Source organism: Melanaphis sacchari, unplaced genomic scaffold (assembly GCF_002803265.2).
Source record: "Melanaphis sacchari strain LSU unplaced genomic scaffold, SCAv2.0 Contig7_pilon_pilon, whole genome shotgun sequence".
Lineage (NCBI taxonomy): Eukaryota > Metazoa > Arthropoda > Insecta > Hemiptera > Aphididae > Melanaphis > Melanaphis sacchari.
The window spans coordinates 4,846,763-4,870,716 of record NW_020271560.1 but is presented as its reverse complement, the minus strand read 5'-3'; the positions used below and the strand labels follow the sequence as shown (position 1 = coordinate 4,870,716).

The window sequence follows — 23,954 nt, the reverse complement described above, 5'->3', positions numbered from 1 at the left end:
TCGGTATGTTCTCGGAGAAACGGGCGTCGACGCGAAACGTACCTACCTACTTACTTCTCGTACGAGAGAATCTCGAACAGGTTGGGAACCCCTGGCGCGGCCGGGTAGCGAAGAAGCCGTTCCGCCGCCTCGACCGCTAGCGCTCGCGAACCGGTGGCCGGCCGGCCGTCTGCCGCGGTGCCGTCGTCGGAATCGGTCGGCGGCGATGCGGAGACGACACGCCGGGCGAGGAATGTTGTGCCGGTTCGGCGGCGATCGGGTCGCCCGTCCCCGCCGCCGCCGCCGCCACGGGAACAACGATCGAGAGAGCCGAGCGCACCACCGCACAACCGGTTTTTCCCTTCGGTGTATTGTCGTCGGGCGACAACGACGCGTCGTTAACAAAAGAGAGTGGCGGCCGGAGAGACCCGTTCGCGTACGGGTAGTAGCGACCAGCCGGCGGCGGGCAGGCCCGTCGAAGCGGCGTTTCGCGCATGCGCCATCCGACTCCATTGACCCGACGCCCTCCTCTCCCCTATCGTCCTACCTACCGAGTACGTCGTCACGGTTGCACACACGCACCAACGTAAACGCAACACACCGCCGCCGCGCCGTCGACGTTCACGCGCACGCGCATGCGCACGCACAAACAGCCGTCGCCCCACCGCGCGCAGTACGCGCAGACCGCCGCCCGCCGCCGCAATTCATTCCACGAGAAACGGTCGAGCTCGCCCGACGTTTGTTTTTGTATCCATGTGACCGCGTTTGGTTTATCGAGTTTTCTTTTCGCCCTCTTTCGGTAGTGATTCAAATAGTATTATCGTATGCGTTTGTGCTCGCCCGCGCGCACCGACAATCGACGTGCACACACATCGCGGCCGATTCCGTAGCGTCCCTCTCCAAATGACGCGTTCCCGGTCACACACGTGAGTCCGGGTTGAAAACGTTTTCTCCTTAATTCTTCGTCCCGACGACTGCCGCCGCCGCTGCCGTCGAAGACGAGTTTCCGATTTCCGGCGGTGTGTTTCCCGTCTAGTGAGTACTACCCGCACTTAAGCCCGCCGCCGTCATGTTCGACGTGTTCGGCTCCGTCAAGGGGCTGCTGAAAATCGACAGCGTATGCATCGACAACAACATATTCCGGTTGCACTACAAAGCCACTGTCATCATCCTAGTAGCGTTCTCGTTGCTCGTCACGTCCCGCCAGTACATCGGTGACCCGATCGATTGCATTGTCGACGATGTGCCGCTCAACATCATGGACACGTATTGTTGGATATACTCGACGTTCACAATACCCAACCGTATCAGTGGCCGCGTCGGTAAAGACGTCGTCCAGCCGGGCGTCGCGTCCCACGTGGACGGAGAAGACGAAGTCAAGTACCACAAGTACTACCAGTGGGTGTGCTTCGTACTCTTTTTCCAGGCTATGTTCTTCTACCTGCCCAGGTATATGTGGAAGACGTGGGAAGGCGGCCGCATCAAAATGCTTGTGCTCGATCTCAACTGTCCAATCATCAACGAGGACTGCAAGGCCGACCGCAAGAAGCTACTGATCGATTACTTTGCTACTAACCTTCACACACAGAACTTCTACGCCATACGGTTCTTCCTATGCGAGTTTCTCAACTTTGTCAATGTCATCGCCCAGATATTCTTCATGGACTACTTCCTAGAAGGTGAGTTCAGTACATATGGTTCAGACGTGCTGCGGTTCACTGAAATGGAGCCCGAAGAGCGAGAAGATCCCATGGCTCGAGTGTTCCCAAAAGTTACAAAGTGTACATTCCACAAATATGGTCCTTCAGGATCCATCCAGAAGTTAGATGGTCTGTGTGTGTTGCCGCTCAACATTGTGAACGAAAAAATCTATGTGTTCCTGTGGTTCTGGTTCTTGTTTGTTGCCATACTCAGTGGCCTCAATTTGGTATACCGTACGGCTGTTGTAGTGATGCCCAAATTCCGTTTGTTGTTGTTGAGAGCAAGATCTCGTTTGGCTCCTCAGGACGAAGTTGAAACCATTACCAAAAAATGTCAGATCGGTGATTGGTTTGTATTGTACCAGTTAGGCAAGAACATTGATCCCTTAATTTTCAAGGAGCTTGTATCAGACTTAGCCAAGCGGTTGGACGGTAAGCAGAGTGTATAAATATGACTTGATTCAACTTCAAATATGTATTTAAATACTAAATTAAATAAAAAATTGTTAGTTTAAGTTAATCAAAGAATGGATAAGCAATAATTTTAGACAATTTGTTTTATTTTTTTCAATATAATTTTTATCACCCCATAGAAGCATGGCGCTATCTATTCATAATGTTTTTAAAATTAATTTCCGATCGCTTTTATCGGAAAACACAGGGGTTGTGCAGTTAAAAATGTGTTCATGAATAACCTTCTCGGTTTTTAAAATATGATTGACAATTTTGAACTATAATTTTTACAATTTTTTCTATTTATATACTTAGTTTTATAACAAGATTAATTATTGTTGGTCTCATTTTCTTCTACATAACATTCAATATAACTATATCTATGGTAACATAGACTATATAGGCATGTGATGCAAATATGATATTTAGTTGCATTCTTTAGGACATCTAACGATAACATAATATTTTATGCATTGACAACTTATGGTTTCATGTTACCTAATTCTTCTGAATACTATTGGCCATTAAAAATGTTTTCTTGTATATTAAAAATTCATCTTTGCAGATTAATTAAAACTTTAACTGTTTACTATTAGGTATAATTTATATATATATACTCAACTAAATATAAATTATTTTAAGATTCATCATTGTCTTTACCCATTACAGTGCTACTTCATAAAGTTTCATATAAGTGTTACTAGTTATACAGTTATACTACTCAACTACTAATGTATTTTGCAATAATCGAAACATTCGAGTCTTCCATTTTGAGCAAACTATGTGTTCATGCGTTTTATATATTTATATTAATTTTAACTAATATTACTCATTAACATTCCACAATCAAACATATTCGGGTAATGAAACCTTCATGTTTTAATCTATATATACAACAAAATAAATAAAATTAACGAATTTCGCACAAACATTGTACAAAATTGTCTTATTCTTTCTTACTAAATGTGTAAATACGTAAAAAAAAAATTGGGCCTCGTGAATGTAATTTATGAATTATATAAAGATAATCATGAAACATATATGTGATGCTAATTAGCTATGATAATGATTATTTTAGATTTAGTTTTAATACTGACTTTTTTTTTTTTTTTTTTTGTCTAGTTTTTAAGTTCTTATAATATAATACATTTATATTATTATTATTATTATTAGCTATATATTATTTAAATATGTATGTTAACAATGAAATTCCATAAGTGCCTTTTTGTACTATATATATAATATATAGTAATATTATTGATGTGCATATCTCGACGAATTATCATGTACGCTCAAAATTAATTATTCAACATTCCATATTGATATTTAACTGTACGATGACCACTTGGTATATACACACTCCTGAGTGTATAAAAAAAAAAAAAAACACGCACACAACTGCTGTCAATTAAGTCCAAATTGACTGCCAATATAAGACTATTAGTTACTGTTTTATTCAGGACAATAAAAAATTTAAGAAAAAGACATTTTATAAGTATATAATATGACTGGTGATTTTTTTTCTTCTATTATTTATATTTGTAATCGTTTGCAGGGATCATAATGACTTACTGTAAAGATATCATATAAACTATCAAATTGTGTAGACCATATTTTTGATATATATATATTTGTATTTGAAACCTAATAAACTAAATCCGTTTAATAATATTAATTTTATTTTTTTTGTCTATTATTTTAAGCTTGTATGTAATTGTTGTATAGAGTGAAAACATTCATAAATCAACCGTTTTCTAACCTAACCAGTCGCGTCCTTTTGAATACCGTCGGTACGTTATGTAATTTTGTACGAGTAGGCATGAAAAAAAATTTTAACTTAAACGACCGTAATCGGGTGAACCTATTTGGATTATAATATTATTTCCACGGCGATGGCTTTGGTCATACATTGTCAGTAGTTTGCTATTAAAGTTAACTACTACTACAACAAGTGAATGTTGTGGTTTGTGAACAACCGTTAATTCAACAGTCATTGATCTGCGACCACAATAATTATTTTTGCAATAGAAGACAGCAAATCTAAGGTGGGTACAAAGACTTCCGTTTTCACTACATTGTTTGCCAGTTCTGCAGAAATATTCGGTACATACTACTTGCTTCCGAGATTATTATATCAGTATCTGGGTTGTATCTCTCCAAAAAAAGGTTCAAAAAAGGTCATACGCTATTTGTATTGAAGAAAATTTTTTTAGACAACCTAGTTGCTTGCCAGTTTTTAATAGCATAAATTAAGCATTACAGATCATCATAAAAAAAAATAAATAAAATTATTCACAATTATATAAATTAAAATATTGTTCATTGAAATTTTAGTGAAATGTTTTTTAAATATTATATAAAAGCGGAATTTGTTTTTTCTTTGAACTTCTTACAACTTTTTATTTTATTTGTTTCTCTTGGGTGTATTTAATATTTATACTATTAATTAACACATATAATTTGAAATTAATTTAAAACGTTTATAAATTGATGTTTATTTGGGCATCATAATACGAACAAAGTTGCCGTAACACATATATTAATTATATCTATGGACGCAATTTGGTCACGACTATTATAGTAGGTAAGAAGAATAATATGGTCGAATTGCATCCCCAAAACGAAATGTAAGTCACCTGTTAAATTTATCACTAGCAAAATATAACTTTTTGAGACATTAGTATGTAACTGAAATTTCATCGTGTTGTAATCAAATAAAAATTACATATCTATCATTTTGATAAATTGTATCACTGATTATAAATATTAGTATTTAAATATTTTAGACGTTTTATTTCGTATGAAATCAATATTATTTAGTTAACTGTTAGATATTTGTTATTAATTTATATTATTATCAAACAAATTTATAAATGTTTATAGGTTCTCATTGGTCGTTTTCATTTAATCATTTTCGTTTGAACATTAAAATAAGTAAAATTTTATTCACCATTTTTCCGAGTTAATAATATTCATTATTAAACGAAAAAAAAATTGTATATATAAAACAAACGACATCATTACATTTATTATTTGATGTAGAATTGAGAAATTTCCCCGGAAGGAACAATATTTATATTAGTCACCATATTATAATCTATTATATTATATACATTCCATCTAACAAAGAGGGGAACGTGTGTGTAATTTAATAAACGACCTCGAAAATGCATGTCCATTGCGCATTTGCAGCTTTTTATCAGATATATGATAAATTATTAAAGTGGCCATCATCGATGTATGCACTTCCACTTATAGCAGTCATTTTTCAAAATTATTTGTCGGACAAACGTTCGAAAACGTAGAGGTAATACAATAATTGTAGTTAATTAGTTCTGTAGATTTCATGTTTATTGCATTTTAATGTTTAAAAAAACGATTGCAAGTCGTTCCAAAATGTAGTACGTATGTTAAACACTTGATATCATGAATATAGATAAAAGAGGATTAGGAGAAGATAAAAGGTTCCAAAAACTAAACAGATGATTACGTAAAAGTAATAAATGCCATAAGAAATATATTTCTTGGATTTCATTAAAATAACCTATCTTCTCCCTCCTTTCAAAATGAACTTATTTGTGACTATATTGGACAATGGGCATTTAATAGCATAGTACCCATGATAATTATTTATTTATATTTAAAATATTCATCAAATGGCGATGTTTAGGATCATTTATGAACAATATGTTTTTTGTTATTTTCGTTTTAAATAGCGTAAAACGACATGCACACGTTAAATATTATATACATATTATACTATCGAAATTGATTAAACATTGGCGTTAGGTACCGTTTAAAGTACTTACATAAAATGCTCTATATTATACTGCAATGACCCAGACTATTGTAAGCAATTACGAGATCGGTCAACTACTTGGTATAACACAACCCAACCAATTGTGCTGCAATTATTATGATGTAGAGATTAGAAATATATAAATCTACATTTCATTGTAGAGCATTCCACTTGGTACTGGTTAACTTTTTGATTTATTACACGTAGTAAAAACACTAGAAACTACTATATAGACATATCTTGAAGTAGGAACAACGACGAAAAAAAAGTGGCTTCACTTAGTACTCGAGAAAGTGAGATGAGAAAAATTTACTATGGAAACAAATTTCCGTATATATATGTATACATAAAAAAAAAAACAATTATATTATATTACCTAATAAATAGTTATATCATCATTATTATTACTGTTTATACAATATTGGCATGATAGTCATAATTGATAAAAGTAAGTATTCAGATTTAAACTTAAATTCTATTCCCGGATGACATTTTTTAACCACAGTTATTGTATGCATATTTGAAGACCATACACGTGTACACTGTACAAGACAATCATCGAAATTTGCAAGTAAGTACCTATACTCTCATGTCTTATATTATTTTATTCTATTGCATTGCATAATACAACTTACAAGTAACTACTAACAGTAGTTCAACTTTCATACTAAGAACATATAATATTTATTTAATATAACATAAAACTTGCATTTTTTTTTTTTTTTTTTTTGTATCGAATATTAACATGGTACATGTTAGTTGATTATTATCTATTATTTTGAGTCTGTATAAATGGGATTATCAAACCATTAATCTTTAAATATTCTAAATAAAATAGGAATATTATCATGAAATATATTAGAATGTTCCGTTATAATATTCAATAATATATCAACCACAGATTTTGTTTACAAGGGATATTCATAAAAAATTATAGCAGTTTTGTTAAAAATAGCGCTAAGACCTTAATTTGTTTATAATTTCACCTCTGGCGTAAAATAAATGTTCACAAAATATAGTTGATAGTCTTGATTACCTCGTGAGCACATTTTTATGTAAATGGGTATTTACTATTTATGTGTAACCCAAAGGCAGTTAAACAAATAGTAATAATTTTAATAATCTATTAAAATTAAATATACTATTACCTACATGTCAAATACTATGTCGACTATTTATTTTATTTTAATCGTTGCAACCGGAAAACGATTATCAAAGTACAATGATAGTTCAGCTTACACTACAGTGTTTAGCCAGTCAATCGGTCTTGTAGGAAGGGGTACCACTGACTACTATGTAAAGTCTATTGAGTATTGATACATTTTTGAAAAGAAAAGACTATACTTATGTTTTAAAGTCTCGCAACACTTTAAAGTTTATAACTAATACATGCTAAGAATATATTCTGTAAATACGATAAAGAATAATATGGCAATTTATTGGTAACTGATATTAGGTAAGTAGGACACGAATTACATGAAGTACAGCTGTGGAGTGTGAAGTTAATAAGTGATAAACGGTATGCCTACAAATCATAAAAAATATATTTTTGTTACATGAAGTTATGAACACATTAAAATGTTCATACTGTATTTTGCCTACTCAATTATAATAAGTACAAAATTACAAAATGTGTAGACAGTTGGGTATTTATTATTTTGGGTAAAAAGCCACCTTGAGTACAATTATCGTGTAATATTTTTATTTATGCCAATTGGCATTAGATGGTTTGTCCAAGAAGTGATTGTAGTGTTGAATCACAACACCACCTACAAAAATCAAAAGTATATTGAAGTAAATGCTAATAAGTTTAAAACAAATTTTTTTCGGTTACTCCTAAAATATTAATTTTTATAGATAGATAATCTTAAAATAATGTGAAATATAATGTTGTTTTTAAACAGATCTCGTACATATTTTAGATCAATTATTTTTAAAGAAATGCTCCAAAATGTAACGTTCGATAATATTCTCATTTCTCTTTCATTTCCAAAAAAACTACCAAAAATTTAATATTATTCTTATATTTAAGACATTCAAATCATTCTTTATGACTGGAAAGGCCTTGAATATTAAAAACGAAATTCATCGTAAATTATCTATATGATATAGATATTCCAATTTTGATGAGAATAAAAGATCAAATTTTCTGTTACGGTTCAAACGAAAGACGGTAACCCCTCGTACTTGTTTCTACCTCATAATTTAAAGTGGACATATTTTCATTTGAAAACAGTTTTATTGTTGTCGTTCACGGCCACCGATGCACGTATAATATACTTTATGTATATAGCATAATACAAAGGCTTACATTATTGTCTCCGCCCACACGCGTGTGCTCTAAAAAATAGTTCCGGTCGGCACAGTTTTCCTTGTATTCTATATAGTTTATTATATGATATTATAAAGCCACATGGTCAGTTTATTATCTGAATAACATTTGCATATTATACAGCGTGGTTCAACGCGTTCTTCTGTGTCAGTTTTATACGATAAAACGGGAAATCACCGTGAGCCATCCGCTATATATTATATTATTGTGTGTATACGTGTGTGTGTGTGCTATAGGTGATTTGGTTTTGTATTTGGCTTTGGTCTTCGATACACATCCAATATGCAACGAGGCCTTGTACGTACAATATTATACAGTTTGTATGCCCGGAATCGACCTCTGAATTCGTTCCAGTATAAATCTCCGCGCCTGTTGATAAGCGCAGCCTGTTGCTTGAATACAATATATATAACACCGCAATATACCTAACAATAAAATGTAGTGTCTCGCGACAATATCGATATTGGAGAAAATATTCAGTCGTCTTCGTTATCGATATTGAATTTATGTATATGAGATCGTTCAAATTTAAAGCATTATTTCCTGCTTTTGGTATACGATTTAGTCAAAAAAATTTATAAAAATTATCCATATGTATATTTAGTACATTATATAATATATATATTTTATTTCTATACATCATTAACACAGATGATGACAGATATAAAACGGTTGGTAGTAAATTATGAACTAATAAAGATAATTATTTCCAAGACTCAAAATATTAACACCAATAACAAAACTTCAGATATCGCGGGTGTGTCGTCCTCTTAATGGAACGACCCCGATCGTGTGCGGTCGATTTGTACAACGTGATTGGAGAACAAGACGTCTTTCGATAGAAAAACGAGCGGCTGAAACCCACGTCGAACGGATTAAACACATTACACAGTAACGCACTCGTTAGTCGCTATACATTCGTTAGCGATATCATCTGCCAATTGCCTGGGGTGGTCCGGACGTGTCGCCGCCGGGTTAAGTCGAGTTTGTGAACGGACCGTTTCTTTTCATCGGCAAGCCTCATAGATATACCGGTTGAATTCATTCACAGGGGCAGAATTTCAATAAAAAAAACTGCTGGAGATAATGGAACGCTTATTTTTTTAAGTTGGTCGTTAGCCTTATACGACTATAGATTACGGTGTTGCGAGTGCATAATAATGAGCAACTTCGCCCCCTTCCAGCCATATCCAAAATCGTGATTAAAGGTAAAGAGTTATAGGTACCTCGGAGTACCCATATTCAATCGTGCATCCGTGCCTAACGTCGTCGTGTCTATTAATGTCTCTGCTGTGTAACACGATTAACGTGTTACTTATACATTATAGAATACGAATTAATTGACCATAAACGGCACGAGTATAAATAACACACGAGACCGGGAGGTTGCCGATCTCAAAGCTGAGGGGTCCAAGCACACCCCCCCCTCAAAGCTCGTCCTAAGTCTCGACCATCTCTGTGCGATCGTCGATCGACCGACGACTCGACGACGCCGTATACATCGTGTAGGCGTCTTCGGCCGCGCGGCGGTTGGGATTTTACAACGTCGTATAATGATATCCATCGTAGTAAGACATCCCCGTCGTGTTTCGACTATCCATAACGTCGACGATGTTATAACATAGTGCGCGGGATAGGACGAAAGAGAGAACGTTTCCGACGTCTAGCGCGGTGGTCGCGTCTTACGGTGCGTTTTATAATGTTATTATCGTCGTGCGGTGCACAGCAGTCGTACACACATTATTACGACGACGGAAAGTCGTCAAACGCGCGCGCACGGGAGACGGACAAACGGCGGTGTGGGCGAGACGGAGACCTGCGCCGAGCGGGACAGAGATGGAACCAGTGAAAAATACCTCGTCGTTCCTTTAATGGAAACTGTACCTAAATGTATATATATATATATATGTACATTACGACCTCAGCAACAGCAGCAACGGTCCGTGTAGTCTTTGTAAACCGGTTCGTACGATATTATTATTATAATGCGGACTTGCGGTGTGTGTGTGTGTGCGATCGTCGTGTACGTCGCGTGTACGCGTACGGTGAGAGAGAGGTAGGTACCTACCGTGTGCGTGTGGTGCACTGGCACCGATTGTCGTCCTGGAAGAGGGGAAAAGGAGCTGAGAGAAAGACCGACGACGGTGGATAGGACGTGCGCGTGCGTGTATTTATGCATAATGAAACCTGTCCAGACGAATGAACCCGACGGACGCGGCGGCGGCGGCGGCGGCGTCCTCTCATCTGTGTTGTGTTGCGCGGTGTAGGCACTGTACGTACGACCGCCATGTGCAGCCATGTATATTACCTGTGTACGTATATACTACCGGCACGGGTTATACACCTATATAATAATAATAATATCGCGTTATAGTATTATTATATATGTATTTACAAGAGTGTATGAGATTTTTGAGCGTGAGTCATGCGGCTTAAAATAAATAAATTCCGGCCGGTTTCTTGGTGACCGTCGTGTGCGGGTCCGAACGACAAGGGACGACGCGAGTGACGACTTCATTTTCGTCCGAGTGCGTCTGTAATGTACAGTAATGGTGACAATGATAATAACAATAATGTATTAGGACGCTCGTGTCTTCGTCGTGTGTGAGAGATAGACGTTAGACGGGTAGGTATACGACCTTATGAGTACCTGTAGGTACGTGGTACGTGTGTGTTATAGTATAATATATTATACGTCTCGCCCGTTGAAACGTGTAAACTCCCGTCGACCTGCTGCACCCGCCTCACCGCAACACTCGAAGAAACTTAACCGAACACTTATCCACGTAGGCGCAGAATGCAGGTGTGCTTGGCTCCCGGAATTCTAGAGCTAGCACCACGAACCCCATACGCATATCATACCTTTCTCAATGTCATTGTCTTGAATAATGCGTTCCTTTAATATGATATTCTCTGTTTATGCGTCTCGGAACGAATATTCAATATAATATTACGAGTCAATAACGTGTTAACGGCCAACAATCATCACTACTTCGAAAATGATTAGACTGTGTGGAAAACATGAGCCATATACTTGCATTAAGCGACATTTTAATATTTACTTTATGTTTCTCTCAATTTTTTCATTCTTATAACGTCTATTATAGGTATAATGTTATCATAAACTATGTATTACATTCCATTTAAGTCCGTCATCATAAGCGATTTTTATTTTTGATTAAATTCGGCCTATAATCCATGGTATATAAAAATTTTAATTTATTCAAGCACTCGGTGGAAATTGTTTATTTGAGTTTTTTAAATCTCTTACGTAACCGTTAACAATAATGTATGATCGTTTCAGATGTTTACGGACACGATTGTCTTCGTGACATTTATCATTTAACAATTAGCCTAACCTGATGTTTTCATCTTGGGATAACTTTAATTAACATACTCATCTTCTGACGGTATATAGATTTTTAAAACAAGTGTAGGTCCCTCGTGGCTTGTCTTATCTATTCTCTTGATCCTAATAACAACTTTTAACCAAATTTGGATATTCATTCATAAAAATTTGACTTTAAAAATGTAAATATATTGTAGGTAGGTACATATATATCTTGGTAAGTTTTCAATCCTCAAAGCTTTAAAACGTAAAACAATAATCCTCATTAGTTGACCTTACTGAAATTTAAAATTAAAGTTTCAACATCGTAATAAACAGTGGCTGGAAAATGTCTGCATACAGTTGGTAATTTTATTTGCCATGGCCGCATTATTCCTAAACGTCGAAGGATGATAATATTGCCTTAGATCTGTCTATTTTACAACTATTATGTTCGTATAATTCGCATAATTCAATATTAATCCGTGATTCTCTGCATGAATACAGTAATGTTAGTGTTCAACAACCTATTAAAAATCTTGTTGACAAACACGGTGACTATAGATATGCATATGCATTCTGTATACAGCTGTAAAATGTGTTACGGGTAAACGAAGAACGAACAACGGCCATAGATAATTTGAGGACTCGGCGTCGTGTCCATGTGAATGCCTTCATAATATGTACCTGTATGTGTGAATTATTATAACAATAAGACGTATTATGTATTGTGATATCGTTGCCCTTTTTTCGTTATCCTTCGAAAACACGACCATAGGGACGTACGCGACCTCGACGGTTGTGTGCGTCTATATAGTGTTATAATAAATATATAAATTATCGTTACAGACGTAGTGCGTTCCACGAAATCACTGCATGCAGTTGGTAAGGACGAAAAAAAGTCCTATGCCTATGACATGCAGGTATACTCGTTGTTGTTGTTGGCTCGTTTAGGAATTTACAACAATCGACGACAGTCTCTGCTTTGTAAAAAAAAAAAAAAAAAATGAAAAGGGATCGATCGACGAACATAACCCATACGAAAAAAATTCATTACCATGTCGGTTTGATCAAATCGGACGTTCAGGACACGTTCATGCCCCGGGCACTGGCGTTCCTTACGCGGTGGCTTATTACTTAACTATTCATCACGGTGGGGCAAAGTGCCGAACGCGTAAATCTCTTTTCGTATAGGTACCCATATACATTGATGTAATATATCTCTTTTCGTCGAAGACATCTCTATCGATCGTATCGACACGGGTACGACAGTTGGTCGATAATGTATACGACAACAATACGCTTAGATATATCCTATACGCATGTCCATGTATATGAATGATGTACCCGTAATTCATCAGAGTAGATCTACGAATCTATGATTGTCAGTTTCAGGCCTGGAAAAAGAGAAATTTCGACACTTTGATTATTAACAGGTCGATGGATACGGGTTTTGTATATCACGGCCCTAAAAAACGAAAAACACATTTTAATTTAATTTCTCACATCAATATACTCATCTATTTGTCTAAATTCCCTTTAATTCTTATACTAGTTTACCACTTTTGTTTCCGATCCCATCGCATAGAGATAAAGGCGCCCGCACACAACTTTACTATTAATCTATCAACATATTTCCTTAGGATTTGTTGCCATGTTCGAAGTGGTAAGTCGTGATGCGTTCAACTACACCTACGATTCGCACTTAATCCACGTCATAAGTTGGATTTAAGGACGGTGTGTCTTTGATAAAGATCAAGATTGGACATTTGGTTCTGGAAATTATTAGCCACAAGATTTGTCTAATACAGGTATACTAATTATAGGACTTACATTAATGCATTTTTAAAACTTTTCATTTTTACTTGTATTTTATAATTGTGAATTATTATCAATTATTAATATAAATCACTGATTTTTATTTTTTCATTTTCGTAAAATTAAAATTAAAATAAATTTAAAAAAACATAACTTGAGCAGGAAATAATTATTTAATATTAAATTAATCTCCAAACATTATATTATGTTTTTACTATTTAAATGTTGCTTATTTTAATTTTTTAATTCCTTAATCTGTATTATTAAGTTTAAATATCAAAAATAATTAGTATATTAAGCAAATATTTTGTAAGAAAAATAAAAATTCTTAAATTTTAAGTTTAAACTATAATAGTTAATTTATAATTTATATAAAAGTAAAAATGCGTTTTTTAAAAGTTCGTAAAAGTCTTATTTATAATTATAAATCTGAAAGTTAATAATTATTACTTTCAATTATTTATCAGGATTACTACTTTTTCGAAAACAGATCTAGAATTATCATTATTTTTTTTTAATTTTATAGACCAGATTAAAAAAAAAAATATAGATTTGATAAAAAAATAAATAATATGTTAGTACTTTATAAATTTATAATTAATTTCCATTTTTGTTTTTGATTTCTTTATTATATATTCTCGGTTTATGGCACTTTTTTTTTATTATTTAAGAGTTTTTTCTCTTTAATAACGTTTTCAATCCTTGACATTATTATGTTATACTACGATTACACCTAAATACGGTTAGACAACCAAGATGTCGGTCGATAAATTTTGGATTTCCTATGCCTTTATGTACATATATCATTATAACAAATATATATATATATTATATATATACACGACAACGCGCGTCGAATCGAATTATTCACCTTCTCGTCAGTACTTATACTACAGAATTAACCACTAACCAGGACTCGTCCATCATCGGGAAAGGTTCAACGGATCATAATATTCTATTTATGCATAGTAAATGTATACCAGTAGTTCGTAGTTCTACAAATAATATCTAAATTGACTTTATTTGTAAAATTTATTTACCAACGGTGATTTAATTGTTACATCTATAATGTCTCTATTATTATAAACGTAAATGATAGAAATTATTTATTGAAATTAACGTTTGAGGAAAACCAAAAAAAATTAAAAGTTTTTGAACAAATAAAATATTGGACAACTTCATTTATAGTAACATATTGTTTTCACAGTTTTGTTCCGTTGTATTATATTTCTTCCGATTTATGTTCAAATTAGAATTTATTTTAATACTTTTATAATATAAATACATATATTAAGCTTTATTAAGAATCGTTATTTTAATCGGAAAAATAATATTGGCTTATAGTTATTTTTTTCTTCAAAATGGCTGTTGGTAAATTATGTCATTTAGAAATGTAATATTTGTTTATTAGACAGATGATAAACATAAATAAAATACAAAATATTATGTTTAATTTTATATATTTGTGATTGCAGTGTGATAAAACTATAACTAATAGTGTCTAGTATATATGTATTATTTAGACCATCATAATGTAAAACGTTAATAAAAATTATCTTTATTGTAACAATATGATTCAGTCAAATTTGACTTTTTTTGCATAATTTGAAATTGTGGGTTTGTTTATACGTTTTAAATAAGTACACGCGTATAAAAGCAGTAAAATAAATCATGGTATAAAATGTTAATATAGTCATTACACCATACAATCGATTAACCGTTAGGTTACCAACTGTATTGTTTAATTGTTATATTTTTTAAATAATGTCTACTATCGATCGATATCTGCCAAGACTGTAATTCTAGGTATAAATTACTTTTACCTAATGGAATTCCAAGTATATCGTTTTATTTTTCTCAAAAACATGAGCATTGTGTGGTATATTTTGGGAAGTATTTAATATTTTCAACAAAATCGAATCGATTTTCAACAAATATTTTTTTATCATATTTGATGGTGTAAAAATAGGTTTTTACAATAACATATAGGACTCATAAAATAACTGTTATTTTATTATTCTAATATTATATTATTATGTTAGTAGGTAATTATTTTTCACCTGAACGTGTGCTTGTCTTTTTTTTTTTTCAATATGTATGTATAAATTAATTTCCGAATTTCCGGTTATCTGGCCTTAAAGTAAATATTATGTAAGCTAAACGTTAAATAAATTTACTGATGAACAATATAATTACTTTTTTTTCGTATAAATATATAAATAATTAATATTTTTTACCATATGCAGTGGTCTGTCATCGTACAACACATGGGCCAAAGTGCCCATGCCTAATTAGTAATTAGTTATTAACATACCTATTGATTTTTGCAAAATATCCTAATAATACTAACGAATGTTAAAAAATTAATAATTAGTGTTTCATATTATAATTTTAGCCGAAAAACAGAACATTCTTTACTTTATTGTAATAATAACATAATTAAATATTGATGTATATGTTAGTTTTAACTCAAAACTATGAAACAAATGATTAATTCAATACGTACTTTAATCTGTATTTTTATATGAGACTGCGAAGAAGACCACTAAAAATGTCGATCTCAAGTCAACGTTTTGAAGTTTTCCACCGTTGTATGGTGTATAAGTAAAAGTCCGGTAAGGTTTTGGTGAAAGAGGATTAGGTACTTGATTTATTTTCAGATGAAAATCATGTATTATCACCTTTAGTTTTTTTCAACTAAACGTTGTCTTTAATAGAAAATAGAAATCTTATCGAAATAAAATGTTGTTAAGTGTATTATTGATGAGTAGAATACTGTAACGATTCGATTCGATACGAATATACCGAAGCACCGGAACACCGGAATAGCGGATCGGTGATGAAACGTTATTAGCTATATAGTCTCGTATACCTACAAGAGATAGTTTATTAATCACTAGCTTATAAATTGTTGGAAATATTGACGATTTCAATGATTATTTGCGAATAATTTCGATGAATCATCCGAACAAAATTATAGAATTTATTGGTCAGATGTTTCAACGTCACAGAGAAAAGAAAAATAATAAACGTACCTACATTATATTAATATTATACATTGTGCAATATAAATAATATTATAATAATATGTTACTGCAAATTTTTATCGGGTCGTCCTAAGTTCGAACCTGTACAGGATTCCACCCAGAATTATAGTTGTCATTCGTTTATTATCTGATTAGATTTGATAAACAGTTTTATAGTCTATTTTACAAACTTTCTGTATATATTTTAAGGAGTAATTATTATAATATTATATTTATTAAGGCCAATTTCTGTTTAGCATTCTAGATGAATTTCCCCGAATAGTTAGAGAAGAGATCTAAGAGATAAAGTTTGATTAGTAATTTTACTGTGAAATCTTTTAATATACTAAACTATCTTCAAGGTTTAAAATTATATAATATAGATCTTAAATCCTTGGAAATTCTGTAAGATCTTCTCCTTTTACAGGTTAAATAAAAAAGAAAATAGCAAGCTCTAGATCAGCCACTGGTGAAAACGCTACGTCCCGTTCGATTGCTGTACCAGCGAAGCGTCGTCGTTATGTCATACTTAATATCTAATAATATATTATATATTTATATGGACAGATAGATGCGATTTTATGTTTTCGATACCGATTGTGCTCACGCCAAACGTTACGGAATAGTACGAAAACGTATTTAACAATGAGAGAAATAAAAAACAGAATTACACCAATTTTCCAATATCACGCAACGCAGTATCGATGTGTATTTATTAATTTATTACGCATTTGAGGCCTATAGTTTTCTCCCGCTGCCCGCTATTGTTCGTAACGCAACGATGCCGGCTCTACACGTCGTATCTAATTATAACTAACTAGTAACCGTAGATTACCTTTAATTTGTGTTAACTACATTAACTTTTTTATTTTTATCAGTTATATAAACTTATTGTAATAAGTTTGATCTAGTAATTTTTTACAGCGATTATCAAATTTGATTGTTTCTTACATTTATAACATTAAACAGGTTTGATATACAGCGGCGTATCCAGAGGGGGTTTAGGGGATCACAACCCCCCCCCCCCCTGAAATGTTTTCGACTATTTTATATATTTTATAGGTCACACTACACATTACACATGCATGACTTATACTTCATTATACTATGACAATTATCGGACAAAAGTGTTTTGTCTATGAATTTTAAATATTTATTATATTATTTTATATTTTTAGAAGTTTATAAAGTAATCTATAGGTACTTTATATCTCATATTGACCTTACCGTCGAAATTATATTATTTATAAATCATTGCACATTTATCATCAAGTATGGACGCATATCATACCGACGTCAGAATTTATTTGTGGGTAGGAAAATCATAAAAAAAGACTTGACTGTATATTTCTCTAAATAAATTAAGAAATTATCTGCATACCATGTTAATTTAATATTCTTGTAGTATGTACATTTTATGTAGGTATATTGTATATCATGGTAGAAGTAATGTAGAAGCAATATCCACCCAGTTCACAATTTAAACCTGGAAATAAAAAAGTGTATATATGTATATATATATATAGAACATTTTTGTAACTCTTCCAAAAAAAATATCCTGGATATGTTACTGTTGATATATGGTACAAAAATTTGTGAAACAATTATCTGTTTATGATTACTGAATAATATTAATTTTTTTGAGTGGGAAATGAAAAAGTCAGCGATATTTATTATTACCATATTACGAAATTATAGTGTAGAGGAAAAATAACGTATTAATACGGCAATGTTAATTTATAATCGATATAACACCGAAGTTAAATTTACCGGACGAAATAGTTGATTTTTGTAAAAAATATATTTACTTTTATTATTATTATTAAAATATAAGGCTTTTCTAACGGAGATTATACTATTAGAATATTTTTAATTTTAACAATTTCACATAAACATATTTGTGTGTGATAGCGTATAGGTTACAATACTGGTTGAGCAAGTTTTTGTGTTAACTGTCAATGAGACACACTTAATAATTATTTATAGGTTTATCATAATTCTTTTATTTTAGGTTTAATTTTTTATAAACTATGTTCGGTTTTTTTTTTTTTTTGTACAGAATGAAATACTGCATGAAAAAGTTTTGTGTATATACTGGAAATATACTATTGCAAAACTAGGAAAAAATTTGCTCTAGTTTCGAGGTAAGAAGATATAGGAAGAGACAAATTTCTGTCTTTGTTTTTCATACACACAACATAAGAATTTAGACAAATTTTTATTCCAACTAACCGGTGTCCAGTTGATCTAATAAATCAAGAATAATCCTGAAAAAGTATTTGAATTTATTGTAAAGTCTATCCACAAAGATCAACTTTCCCATTACGAGTGTTTCTAAAAATTCAAATATTTTAACCGTCTTTTAATTTCTACTATTGTTTTTTTATTTTTTTAGTATTTAATGGAGTGAATAAAAAATTTGGGAAAGTCGATTTCCTCGAGACTTGAGGAAAACTTCATCATTATTTTCAAAATTCTTAGTGGTTACTTGATCAAGCGGTATCCGATGGAATGAAAATACATCCATACACATTTATGTAGTGCACGTTCTAGACAAAGACAAAAAAAATTATCATTTCCAATCCTTGTATTTAATTCAAATTTACTACCATTTGATATCTCCACGTTACACAAAATTACAAAATACGATTCGGTGGTTTGTGCTATCATCAACCGACAACCATCTATATAGATCATGTGGATTACAATTTTCCGTATAAAACAATAACACAATATGTCAAAAGTATAACTGACGACGGAAAGTATTTGTAGTTTTTTTTTAACATTATTACTTCTTAAAAACACATTTAATGACCGCAGTCGTCGTTCGTGACACTATGACAAATGATCATATTATTTAATCCAAACTATAAAGACCATAATTTTGTTTATTTTTTGGAGGGGAATAGAGTTATGTAGGTCATTTGTTTTTATTTTCTTACCTATCATATAAATTATGCATTTTTAAGTACCTAATCAAAACTTTTAAATATTGTTTATTTATTTTAAAACCAATTCTCTAACCATCTCATGTTATCTATTTTATATTCATTGTTTACAGTTTTCAATTACTTAAATCCAAAAACCATCTTGAAATCTGCGTAATAATATGTACAGTCTATTTTTTATATGTCTCAGTTATAAAAATGATGTTTATGGAATATGCAGGACTCAAGTATCAGAACTTTTATAGGATTAGTTACGGAGACTTGCGCTACAAAATAACTATAATACATACTATAGTTACGTGCACACAATGTTGACTTTCTTTTTTATGTCATCGATTTGAAATCGGAGTTGAACAACCGCAATAAACATTTGTTACTATGCAGCCATTTCCGTTCTTTTTGAGTTCACTAAATGATACTTGGATCATTTGAGAAATATTTCTATGGTTAATTTTAACTAAATTATTTTTGATTTTAACAGTGTATAGGTACTTATAACTTATTTTTTGGGGGGATCGAGCTAAATTCTCCCTAGACCTCTACCTTTTCGATGGGTCTGATGAAACGATTACGTACGTGGTGTTTAAATTCAATATGGGGATCTAAAATTATTATTGTATATACGAGTACCATAAACATGTATTTATTTGTACGCAATGTACGCATATATTTCAATCTATTTAACCTTGAAAAATTTAAAACATTCAATTTACACTTGGTGATAATGTATTCATTTTTATTCATCAGCGATTTTACTTGTTTCTACGACCCATTTATTGTATTTCTACGATCAAAATATTATTTATCATTATTATTATGTTTACAACGATTTCATAACAGCTGCACATGAGTTATTATCAAGATTGCTCAATTTGGCACCAGTACGTAAGTACCTATCATAATATTACCGATCCATCAACAAGTCGGTTTTGTACGTATATTTAGCCATAAGCGTGTACAGGTCTCAAAACCTGCGTTCGTATACTGACGTAGTAGGTACACGTAAAATAACAAACACGACGTTTGTTTTGTTTTTACCGTGGTAACGTCATAACGCCATCAACCATTTTTGTGATCACCAAAACGTTAAAAAATTTAAATTTGGTTGGTGCAACAGTTGTTTTGATCTAGGGCAGTTATTTCTAACCTTTTTTACTCTACATCCTCCTTGTAAATGTTCAAAATTTCACGCCTTCCTCAGCTTCCCTTTAAACTAGTGTTTAGAAAACTTTTTTTGTTTTAATGATACAAAATAACTATATTATATTATGCAACTAATGACTCATTAATTATTTTTATAATTTTAAAAATAAAATATAAACCAACTTAATAATTAATAATATTATTTGTATACATCGATTTTATAAATATTTTTATATTAAATATTATAAATTTTAAGTAAAATTAATTTAATAGAAAATTTGAAACAGATTTTTCTAACCAAGTCCGTAATCCGTGAAGATATTTTTGATAATACTTTTACTGATTGCAAAATGGCATGCGATTATTTTAACAACAATATTCTCGTTATTTTATCATAACTATATTCCTTCTATGCAGTATTTAAATATCTCCCTGGGGAGAATTCCCCTCTTCTGTTCAGGAACCACTGATCTAGGATACGTCATCCTTTTCGCCATGATAAACCTTTATAATTTAACTTCAAAGTAGACATTTTTGAATCCGCGATTCGTGGATTACACGGCATCTCGATGGCCAGTGTTATTGATTATTGGTTAGGGGTTTTTAATCCATGATGTGTTGTATATCCATTAAATAGTATACAAGAACAATGAATTTAAAAATTAAAATATATATATCTATAAATACTTTTGTGCTATAAATGATAAATCCAATATGGGGATTCTTCAACTGAATGTGTCTTCAACCGATTAAAAAAAAATATATATATAACCATCATATTATAAAAATTTAAAAACACTCACCCATATAAATTTTATTTCTGAAGAACTCCAATCGACTATCAGTATTGTGGCAATATAGAAAATTTAATTATATATATATATATATATATAGGGAGATGGTAAACTGCGGCAAAATTTACCTTTTTCTAAAAGTCGATATGTAAACTGCGGCAAAAAAATAATTAAGATTATTCAATCTGCGACAAAACCGATAAGATACATCATACAAACTGCGGCAATTTATTTTACATACTTATACACGTTTATTGTTTAATTAGGTATAATACGTATTACGTGTTATGACAGCTATTAGTATCTCTTAGAGTATTAGATGTAAAAATAAAGAAAAACCAATTTTAAAATTGAAAAATATATTATTATTAAAAATTATATCGTAATGATTGTATAATCAAAAAACCAATTTTAAAATTAAAAAATATTATTATATTAAAAATTATTTAAAAAAATCGTATAATCAAAAAAAAAAAATAAATAATAATACAATAGGTATCTAATTAAATTGCCGCAGTTTGTATGATGTATCTTATCGGTTTTGTAGCAGATTATATAATCTTAATTTTTTTTTTTGCCGTAGTTTACATACAGCCTATATATATATATATATTACCTTACCCCGGGCGGGCACTATCAATTTAAGCGAATGCCTTTCGGATCGACAAACTGCCCGCCAATTTTTTCGCGAATGGTTAATTTAGCATTAGGTAATCTTTTATTTTCGGTAGCCCTAGCATATCTAGACGACATAATTATACCTAGCAAGGATGTGGAAGAAGACATTAAAAAACTAAAACTTGTATTAGAAGCATTCAAAGACGCAGGGCTCACTATTAGGCTAGAAAAATGCAAATTTTTTATGCGTAGGTTAGAATACTCGGGATTTGAAATAAGTAGTGGTGGCGTAGAACCCGGAAAAAGAAAAATTTTGGCAGTAGAAAACTATCCTACACCGAAAAATGTTAGAGCGGTATGAGGGTTCATAGGTCTAGTTAGTTTTTTTCGTCGATTTATTAAAGGATTTGCCGTTATTGCTCGACCAATTACGGATTTATTAACTAAAAATATACCGTTCATATGGGGAAAAGAACAGGAGAAATCTTTCGAAATATTAAAAAAAACATTAAATAATAAACCTATTTTAGCTATGTACAATCCAGGGGGATACACTGAGGTACATACCGATGCGAGTACACAAGCTAGTCGCCATAGTGAGTATTGGCAACCATGGAACCGTCCGACTAACAACGTAACATTAAACATTGTGATATTTCGTGTGATCAGCGGTTGTTTGCGTTGCGGCTATTTTTGTTCCCGTTTACTAAGTTTTCTTTACACAAATTTAAACTTCTTGCATTTTGTTTGTGAATCAATAATACACTGACATATACTCAAGATGGATTTAAGCTTGGACGAAATAATTAAAAGCAAACAGTCAACGTCTCGCGATGGACGTCGTGGCGACGGAAGACAAGGCGGTTCTAGAGGTGGTGGAGGATCGAATTTCCGATCAAATGGTGCTACCGGCGGTGGTGGAGGCCCAATGCGTAGATACAGACCAATGGCCAGGCGTTCAAATGGATTCGGTCCTTATTCTAAGGGTGATGTTTATGGTTCTTGGACTCACGATATGCATGAAGGACCTAAAAGACAACAAATGAGGGGTGGTTTATCTACTACCAATATTCATAAGATAGTCTTATCAAATTTGGATTTTGGAGTCACATCAACGGATATACAGGAACTTTTTGATGAATTTGGGCCTTTAAAAACTGCTACAGTTCACTATGATAGATTAGGTAAATCATTAGGAACAGCAAATGTTGTTTTTGATAGTAAGAATGCTGCATTAAAAGCAGTTCGTCAATATAACAACGTTCGTTTGGATGGACGTCCTATGAAGATTGAACTCGCCACAGACTTATCTACAGTTGCCCAATTGCCAGTCCAAGGTACTCGTGGTGGAGTTAGAGGTAACCGAGGTAACTCAAGCGGGAGTCGTGGTAATAGTCGTGGCAACACCAGAGGACGAGGTGGAGGTAGTGGCAGAGGTGGTAGGAATAATGAAAAAAAGATGCCAAATAAAGATGAACTAGATGCACAACTCGATGATTTTATGGAAAGAAAAATGAAAGAAAAATTAGCAAGAAAAATTAAATGATTTATATTGTACTTATTTCTTTATTTTCTAATATAGTATAAAATAGTGTTTGACAATTAAAACAGTGTTATTAGTTATTAACTTAAATAACTCATAATAATTTCTATTAGGTTAAAGTAAATTGAACCTACAATTATACACTTTTATAATTTAACTACTTTCCAATTATTTGTACATTATTCCCCTTAAGTTTTCATGCAAAATATAAATTTTTTTGTTATAAAAAAAAAAAAAAAAATTGTAAAATTATATATATATTGTCGAGACGTCAATGTGATCAGGAAGGCCGAACTGTAGCAATATTGAAAATTGAATTATATATATATATATTTATCCTATTAGCTATATACATTATTATAGTATAATCGGATTAATACAAAGATTATCTATATAATGTTAATTTCGTCAATACGACGGAGTGTCAGTTGTCGTCCGTCTTTTAAGCGAATAAAGTGATAAAATATAACTCG

The 23,954-nt window shown here is 32.4% G+C and overlaps 1 protein-coding gene and 1 pseudogene across 2 annotated transcripts in view; both read left to right on the top strand.

The window, feature by feature from the left end:
• The window catches only part of LOC112601582 (innexin inx2), a 7,891-nt gene extending 4,329 nt beyond the window's left edge, over positions 1-3,562 (top strand). The window contains exon 2 of one of the 2 annotated variants that reach the window (XM_025349281.1): positions 1,278-3,562. In XM_025349281.1, coding sequence (XP_025205066.1) covers positions 1,278-2,128 — 851 coding nt within the window. In that variant the 3' untranslated portion in view covers positions 2,129-3,562. Of the gene's footprint in view, positions 1-620 lie in introns of those variants that run through there. The other variant, XM_025349280.1, reaches the window with a different exon arrangement.
• A 19,157-nt stretch (positions 3,563-22,719) lies between these two features.
• Positions 22,720-23,609, top strand: LOC112601617 (annotated as a pseudogene).
• Positions 23,610-23,954: the final 345 nt, after the last annotated feature.